The 9,599-nt window shown below is 40.8% G+C and overlaps 1 protein-coding gene across 1 annotated transcript in view; it reads right to left on the reverse strand.

The window, feature by feature from the left end:
* The window catches only part of LOC103074929 (pre-mRNA cleavage complex 2 protein Pcf11-like), an 11,003-nt gene extending 2,897 nt beyond the window's left edge, over window positions 1-8,106 (reverse strand). The window contains 5 exon segments of the mRNA XM_082931327.1: window positions 1-8; window positions 1,403-1,597; window positions 1,967-2,155; window positions 4,080-4,205; window positions 7,915-8,106. The exon segment at window positions 1-8 is cut by the window's left edge and continues 1,110 nt beyond it. Of these exon segments, the coding sequence (XP_082787453.1) occupies window positions 1-8; window positions 1,403-1,597; window positions 1,967-2,155; window positions 4,080-4,205; window positions 7,915-8,106 (710 nt within the window).
* Window positions 8,107-9,599: the final 1,493 nt, after the last annotated feature.

A 9,599-nucleotide genomic window follows, 5' to 3' on the forward strand; every position in this document is an offset into this window, starting at 1 on the left:
GAAACTGCCTGAAATACAAGATAAACGTTCATGTTACAACTGTAAAACATTCAGATTATTTGTCAAGAAACTGAAAACTAAGGAATATAATGCTTTATTCAATAAATCCATTTATTCAATACCGTATTTATAGTGTATACTTCTAGTATTTAAGTGGAGATTAAAATGAAAGGAAAAAGGTCATATACAATATTTATGTGGCCTGTTATTTCTTACTAATCCTCTACTTTGGGGAAGTAGACTTATAACTTCTAGGAAGAATGAAAAAAAAACCCTCCCTCTTCCTAATTATTCAGAATTCTGGGCCACACTGATATTAAGAAACTACTAAATAAATCACTGCACTCCAGCTGCACAAGCATCCAAGTCTTTCCGGGTAAATTCTAAGTCATAAAATTTAGCTCCTCTCAAAGTGGCACTGATAATGCACTTACAAAATTCTGCCTTCCTGTACTCCCTTACTCTCAAATAAGGTCAAGTGCTAAGTAATTAAGTAAAATAGCTTAATATAACGTTATTCATATACAGAAATACATAATCTTCCTGGCCTCCGTAATTTTGTGATGGCTTTTTTTTTGTAGCCTTCTAAGGAAACTGCTAAGGATTTCTGCTCATGAAACATAAGCTCATAAAATATTAAAGACTAGGCAAAAACATCTGCCACAACACAACTACCATCTTGGAACTGACACTACGTCCACATAATTTTTTTTTTTGGCGGTACGTGGGCCTCTCACTGTCGTGGCCTCTCCTGCTGCGGAGCACAGGCTCAGCAGCCATGGCTTACGGGCTCAGCCGCTCCACCGTATGTGGGATCTTCCTAGACGGGGGCACGAACCCGTGTCCCCTGCATCGGCAGGCGGACTCTCAACCACTGCGCCACCAGGGAAGCCCCCACATGACATAATTTTTTTTTTGGCTTTTTTTTTTTTTTTTTTGTTGCGGTATGCGGGCCCCTCCCTGCTGTGGCCTCTCCCGTTCCAGAGCACAGGCTCAGTGGCCATGGGTCACGGGCCCAGCCACTCGGCGGCATGTGGGATCTTCCTAGACGGGGGCACGAACCCGTGTCCCCTGCATCGGCAGGCGGACTCTCAACCACTGCGCCACCGGGGAAGCCCCATGACATAATTTTTAACAAAACTAAGGGGCTATCTTATAAGACAGCACTCTAATAAAAAGTATTTTAAAGAAAATAGTGCAGTTTATATTAAAAGTGACTTTTACAATAAGGATATACAAATTTGGTCGAATAAATACACCATAATCTGCAAAATAAATAAAAGTGGAAAAATTACACTATTAATAAAAGTGACAGGTTAATACAATTCAAACACAAAATAATTCCATATCCATTAGAAAACAGGTTTAAAAATACTCAAAATGCCAAATCTCCTCTACTTACCAGTTGTGCCTTAGCTTGCTCTAGCTCAAGCTCCAGCTTTTTCTGCTGAAGTTCTAACAACTGCTTTTGTTTTGCCAGTAACTGCTGCCTTATTAGTTGCTCTTGGGTAAGATTCTTTTGTATATCCGGAACAATTGGAGGAGTGGAGATGCTAGGGGAACTGACCACTGTGCCAGGTGTTGAAGACTCTTCGGGCTATAAGAAAAAATAATTTGTTTACAAAAAAAAAATCACAGCTAAAAAAGCAGCAGCTAAGGGGGGGAGCTAAAAATTATCAGCTTCTCTCTTAATAAACCCTATCCATAATCTTAAATGGCCAATCATGTTTAAAAGCACATAGAAAATTTTCAGGAATTTAAAAACCAAAATAAATATGTAAAACCTAAACAAGGAGAACATTTACTTTAAATGTACTGTGAATTTGAAGGTGAAAATTTTTTTTTTTTAAATTAAACTGATTCAGCACAGGGTATTCTTGTTACTTTTATCTGGCAAGAAATTTTAGAGAAGTCAAAATTTGACAGTTAAAAATATTAGTTATATACCATTCATGTTAAAACTTACCGATTTATTTAAAAATTTAGGATTCACATGGATGCTAGATGTATTCACATTGGGGGGCAGAGGTTTAATAGGCCAAGCAGGATCTAACGAATTGACTCTGACATCCAGGGCATAAAGTTTCTTCAAAGGGAATATTTCATCCCAGGTGGAACGTAATTTAAATAAACTTTTTCTAGTATTTTCATCCACCTAGAACAACAGAACAATTCTATGGCTTGTTAAGTTACTATAGGATGTTTTATATATTAAGCATAATGCTACATAAATCTCTGTTCTACTTCACATATAGCACACATACTACTAATTTGTAAATATATGCAACAGTAATCATTTATTAAAAGTACATTTGTTTGCAGATGTAAAGTTAATAAAGAAATTTGTCAAAAAAAATTAGAAAAATTAAAGTCATTATCACCTAGCCTTCATGAAAGCAAACAATTAGACAAGTCTGAATTTTTAGAAGTACAAAATGTTCCCAAATATTAGGGCTTGACACAGTATTCCTGTTACTTTCACTCTGGACAAAAATATAAAACAACTAGAAAATAGTTTATCTGATGACTTAAATTTTTTAAGTTATTTACATTTAGTACAAAGTTAAACAAAACTATCTAATCTCCTGCAATACAATATGGCTGGTACCTATGAATAAGCTATTTGTGGTGTGGAAGGCACCTGAATAATTAAAATTCACAAAATCTTACCTACTGATGAGCTTTAGTTTTATACCTTATCTGCTCATGCTTGTGATGGGCATAGTAACAACAATAACACTTTTTAAATTAGCCATCAGAGAAACCTAGCACTTGGGAAAACTGAGCTAGAGTTCTAACTTTAGAATAATAAAGCCTTGACTATATTCCAGTCTTTAGATAATATTTACTACAAACAAGGTCATTTTCATCACCTTCAGTGTTAAGGCCCAGTAAGAGTCAGTAAACATTTTCTACCAAACACCCAAATGAATTTGAACACACTGAAACTGAAACCAAGAAACTGGTTTAGTGCCCCAATTTCTATAATGCAAAGTTGACTTCTCCTTAGACTAGTCTCAGGTAAGCAGTATTTAACAAAAGTCTACAATACACTATTAACAAGCTCCATAATATAGTTTGAAATACAGCTTTCCAAATTTCTTCTGCATATACTTACTTAGCAGTATTTATTTTCTCTAAGAACTTAAAGGGAAAAAAATTACTCAAGTAGCCACTACACATTTTCTGTTCTAACAAACAAGTAAAATCTGATAGTGAGTTCTTTCAAAATAATCCCAATTCTCCAAGCCTGACAACTGTTAAGATTTCTCGAGACACAACAGGTGCATCTACTAAAATGTAAGAACCACCAATATTTTGTTAGGAAACAATCTTTAAACCCAAATATCTTATAAATGCCCCTTTTCTCAGTGTGAAAGATGAAACCTGACAGGAAAGAGAATTACTTCAGCAAATCCTGTCTTCCTCAACATAATACTGTATTAACCAAACTACCAGATACAATGTTATGAAAGGAATTTACAATCTCTAGGTATAGAAACTAACAAGCCTTTCTTCTAAACACTAAGATGGGCCAGAGGTGGGGAGGAAGTATTTCCAAAATAACCTAAAGCAATTCACTGATCCACCATTCACACATACCTAGGACATTCACATAAAATATACTTGAACAAGGTTAACAAGAGGAAACATTTCCAGAAAAAAAAAATCACAAGTTCCAGGCATCCATCACAGGTTGACACACACTAGGATTATGCTTTTTCTTTTTCTTTTTTTTAAGACAGAAATAGTCAACATCCTAACACCAGAAACCTAAACAATGAAATTTGAAGTTCTCTTGATAGTTTCAGATCTTTTTGCCCGTATTCTAGTGATGAAACAGATCTTCAAGTGAACAAAGTCAAACAAAAAAATGAACTTCTAAAAGCAAACACATCTATTTTTGAATGATGTAAAACACCTAGAACCCACTTTAAATAAGAAACACTAACTTTAGCATGTTAAATGCCCAAAAGAATAAAACATTTCACCACCCAAGAAAACCCAACACAAAGGCAAGTATTTATTTAATCAGGAACATGTTTTAAAAATTCAAATGTTTCTAAATGTATATATACCTTTTCAAACACACAAATAAATGTTGCAACTAGATTTTTAGTAAAGGCAGTGAGATACTCTCTTCCAACATTTTTCACGATAGAATCCATAAGGTACATAACAGGAAGCTTCTCTGAGGAGGGAGCCTGAATAAAAAGAAACTGAAAAGTTTAGTACAATGAATTGCCAACAAAGAACTACTTTTAAAAGTGAGCGTTTAACGTACAATACAGACCTCAATATTTTGTTGCTATTAAATACTTTTGAATCAATATTAACCTTTATAAAATTTAAGTGTTCAATGTCTCACCTCTTACAATGATCTTTAGTTGAGCATACAAAATAAGCTCAGAATTACTGGAAAGAAAAAAGTCTCTAGTACCCTCATTTAACACTCAATAGAATTTCAGGTTCGTATAGTTAAAAAAAAAAAAACAAAAAAACTGTGTTTTAAGTGACAAAAAAAGGGGGAGCATATTTTCTGTAATCCAAGTGTAAGCTTTGTGACCCACATTAACTTATGATGATGCTAGACTCAATGAAACAAAAAGCTTTCAGACTTCTGGCAGAAACCCTAATTTCCATAGGCATATTTTATATGTTAAAGTCTATGAACCTTTTGTTACCTGTAAAATCATTAGGATTACTTCTCTATAATCCAATGAACAAAAGAAATTAAGTACACTTCACATATGAAGTTACAGGCAAAAAAACACTTTTAAACTTGCACATGAACATGCAGGAAAGTGCAAGTTGTTACTGATACAAGGAAAACTGGATGGAGCAGCCGCTGAGTCATGTAAGTCAGGTTGAACTTGACTCTGGAAACCAGGATTTGTCCTCAAGATTTTCTTCACAGCAGACTCTCCGTCGAAATATTTTTCCTCTGACACGCACAAACCAGGAGCTCTAAATTTGTGCAGGGCCAGTGTGATGATGCCGATACAGGTGGCCCTTTCCAAAGCAAAGAAATGTTGCCCCAGCTCAACTGTAAAGCCTACCCATCACTGGCTTTTAGAAGGCACAGCAAGTTTCCAGAAAGCATCAGCAGGTTCACAGACTTGTTGAGGAGCATTAAGACACACCACATAAACTAAGTGTTAACTCTCACTCCACAGGAGTACCCACGATTTAAAAACAAAAACAAAAATTATCCCCATTTACCCTTCCCACGTGTATAGGAATCTTAACCCTGAACAACACTTACCCACAGCTACCTGTAGCCAGGGCAAGCTCACAGTTCTGCAGTACACAATGCCACCATTATTTCACAAAACCAATTGCCCATACAAGTGTGTGGAAGTGCTCTTGCTTCTGATAACAACCAAAGTTGACTAAGGAAACCTTTGAATAACTTTGTATGAAAGTTTTCTTTTACAGTACTAATAAAAGGGTTTCACAAGGCTATTGCATGTGGGTAAACTATTAAGTACCAACACGTCAACTGCTTTATTGCTGTGTCTTTATCTTACCATGTCATGTTTTATACCATTTTAGTCATTGTTGTACTTATGAAGATAAACAGGCTCTCTTTAAAACCAAAATCTGTTCAGTAGGCTAACTTTTTATTGTACAAGTGAATTCTTATATGTAATATTTTTTTGCTACTACTGCCTCATGGAAGGAGTCAAGTAAGTGTGAATCCTTAAGTTTAGTAATGCTGAAACGCTAGAGGATAAGGACACAAACATTCACCTCCAGAAACACAAAACCAAGCCAGTTTGCTACCAAATGACAGGAAACCCCTCCCCTCACCCTCAACCCCAACCCCATTAAATTATTTCCCCAAAGTGACTGTTACATCTTTTCCTCAATCTGGCTTTACAAAAATAACCAGGAAACGTGTGCCAAAAAAATTTCAGCTGTCTTTCATCAGCAAATAGTCCATCTATTTTCACCACTCTGTGTAGCCACACACAAATACAAATTTTAATGTGGTCACTATATTCAGCATTTAGTTTTCACTTCTGAAAGTCTTCTGGATCCATTAAAAACCAGCAAGAAAATGGTTCTTTGAGTGACAACCTGAGCTGCTAAATATTAGGCTCTGTGGAATATTAGTAACCCCAAAAATACTAGGTAGAATTTTTAAAAATCAATGTTATTTTTTTTAAAAAACGCAAGTGCATTTTTTTTTTAAAATGGCATTTAATGTTAAGCCTTCGACAAGGCAAAACTAAGTTTTCATGTCCAACATGTTTGTTGTATCAATAAAAAGGATGTTGAGTATGAGGAATGCTTCCTTTTAAAATCTCATACTTAAAAAAAAGAACAATAGCTGTTTCACACAGACATTCACAGGAAAAGGTGAATAAGGACTTGTATTTTAGCTGTCAGACTGAGCATGACAAACTTGTTGGGCCCTAAAGAGGAAAAAAAAAACACCTTACTTTTTGTCCTCTTTAAGGTATGAAAGGACCACCTGAAACCGTGTATCTTGTGAACAGATTTACCCAAAAGAGTGGATGGAACCTAAAGAAGAATGAACCCAAGTCACTTAAAGACTTTTGTTTAAAACACACAACCACGTAGATAAAAATAAGTCTTGGAAACAAATTCTACACCTTACAAAGGTAAATAAAAAAGACAAATACATATTTTATATGTTTTATTCACAAATTTTATAATACCAGTCACACATTTCAAAACCATTTATTAAAGTCAGACCACTCAGTTTTACACTAGACAGAAAGCACCTCTAAACAATATATTGGTGGTTGTTGTTAAAGTGGCCTTTTAAAAGGGGTTCACTCTGCTAAAAGGAGGCTCATCCTGATCATTTCAATCACTAACAACTAGAAAAAAACTAAACCATAAGTACAAGCTTCAAAAATAACTTAAAACGTAGTACTGGGAAGCTATTAAAACTCATTACGATAACTAAGTTTAACAGTAACTTTACTTAAATGACAAATCGCTCCCACATGAATCCACAGAAGAGGAGGACTACAGGGAAATATAGGGTGGCAGAGGACCACTGCTGTCAAGGGGTGAAGCAAAGCACGTCTTCACTTTCAGGGAAGGAAGGGAGGAAAAAAAGAGAAAAGGAAGAGGAGGAGGAACTGAACTTTTCAAAAGAAAACTACAAGTACTTGTTACCCAGTGGGCCAGTTCTCCACCTACAGGTTGGATAAGATCTCCTCCCCACCCCCTCCAACCCCACCCTCAACCCCAATTTCCCGTATCTGGGGGCAAATGAGACCCTCCGATAGGAGAATACAAATTATATCTAGCCGCCCCCACCCCAAAATGGGGCTGACGGGTGTGAGCAGCTGCCTGGCTGGCAGGGAATGGATTCTCCTCTCTTCCCTTTCGCATCATGTGCTTTTCAGGCGCCATGTTGGGCTCCTAACAGGCGGCTGCTCCACTCGGGGCCAAGGCCCTATTCCCACCCCCCAACAGCTCGCTCCCAGGTCCCCCTTCACCTCCTTCCAACCCACAGAGCACAGTTACCCAAAAGTTCGGGGCGGGGGGGACGGGGGGAGAACCACTCCCCACCACCCCAGGGGGTTCAAATGGTTTTAACTCTTACTTCCCCAAACCACGAACTGCCTTTAATTCTCCCCCTCCCCGAAGGGCTCTATTCAAAGCGTGTGCGTCGGGATACACGATGCGGTGGCCTAAATAGGGAGCTGGTAAGCGGAAGTGGGACTCCACCCTTTATCCTCCCCACTCCCTCCCCCCAAGAGAGGCCCACGCTCGAAGCCTGGGCCAGAGACCGAGCCTGAGTTGGGGGGGGGAGGGTTGGAGAGGAGGAACACCGTCCCCCTTTGGATAGAAGCGAGACCTGGGATGAGGCTGACACTAAAATCAGGGAGTATTAGAAGAATAGGAGGCTGCGGGGTGTATAAAAACCTTGGCGGTTTGGGCCTCGATGAGAGAGACGATCTCCTTGGCGAAGGGCAGGTTCTCCTCGGCTAGAATGGTCAGCATATTGATGTGCGGTTTGCTATTGAAGGTCAGGTCTTCGAGTGATGACTGATAATCCCGACAGGCGTCCTCCCGGGCCCCCGCAGTACCGGCCTCGGCCGGCGTCTGCTCTGACATTGCGCCGCGGCCCCCCTCCGAGGTCCGCCGCAGCTGAAGCTGAAGCCGCTCTCGATACCCCGCCTCCCTTCCGACTCCTCTTCCTCTCCCCGGGTCTCGCGGCTCCGGCTTCACCACATGCTGACCGCGGAGGGGGGTTGGGGGACGACACGGGGGGAACCTCGGGTGTGAAACGCCGCCGTCTCACGGGTGACCTCCGTCCACTTCCAGCCGCCACAGAATCTTCTTTCTCCACAAACACAAAATGGCGGCAGCTCCAGCTCCGAAAATGTCTGTGCTCCCAACCGCTGCGTCGTGCGAAATGAGCTAGGGGAGGGGAATTGTGCGGTAAAGGGGCGGGGCCTTTGATAAAGCCAGGCGTGATTGGCTCCCCCCGCCAGGTCGCCAGCCCCGCCCCCTCCTGGCTCCACCTTCTTCTCGGGATTCTACCCGGGCTTTCGCAACACCTACTGCTCAGAAGTGGGGTGGAAAAGACGGCCCCTCTCATTGGCCGATTCATAAGGCACCGGTCTGTCATTTGTTACCATAACAACCCGTTCAGGGAGGCCAATAGGCCTGGGGAAGGCTGTTCCCGAGGCCCAACCCAACCAGTTTAAGGGGAAAGCTCAGTCGTCCCCTCTTCTACCCTCTCTCTGCGACGCCCTGATCGCCGAGCCGTTCCGTCAATCATCCCTTCAGCCTGCTGGGCCGTCGCCACGGGGGTGGGGGCTGAGCCGAGCGGAGGCTTTCGACCCGACCCGCCTCCCGTGTCGCCACTCGCGACTCAGGTGCTTTCGAGAGCCTGGGCGGGTTCAGCTGCTGCGGCTGACTGTCTTTCCCGGAACTGAGGCCCGAAGGGAGGCGCCGGGTTCACCCGGAACCTCGGGAAGGACCCCTAGAGTTGGCTTCAGCACACTGCTTCCCACTTCCACAAACAAAAACACCTAGGATGGCGCTCTGGTGTTGAACCCCGAGGAAAATGCCTTTATTTAGAGGGTGTGTGTGTGTGTGTGTGTGTGTGTGTGTGTGTGTGAGAGAGAGAGAGAGAGAGAGAGAGAGAGAGAGAGAGAGAGAGAGAGAAAAGGCTTTTCCATAAGGGATTTGGAGGAGATCTTTGGGAAGCCTACTTCGAGCACTAGGAAAGGTTTCTCGCAACAGCCAGCCACACCCAGCCCCGAGCCGATAGCTCCTCGGTCTTCTGCACTTCGAAACAGACCTAGGATACGCAATTTCGGTCACGTAGATAATATATATTTTACTTCTAAGGATGCTAAAATCCTGTTTGGAGGCTGGAAATGTTGCAAAACACAAACCATTCAAGTAGTTCTGCCGTGGAGCTGCAGCATAACACAATAAACTAAAAGGGTATTTTTTTCGTTGAGTAGAGATAGTAAGGTAGGTGTAGGCTAAAAAAAAAAAATTAGGTATTAATTACATAAAATGTGCTTCACCATTGTCCTCAGGCTACTAGGCTCTGCAGAGCTACTTTGTTGTTCCCTAGAAGAAACCGCTCT

Source organism: Lipotes vexillifer, unplaced genomic scaffold (assembly GCF_000442215.2).
Source record: "Lipotes vexillifer unplaced genomic scaffold, Lipotes_vexillifer_v1.1 scaffold824, whole genome shotgun sequence".
NCBI lineage: Eukaryota > Metazoa > Chordata > Mammalia > Artiodactyla > Lipotidae > Lipotes > Lipotes vexillifer.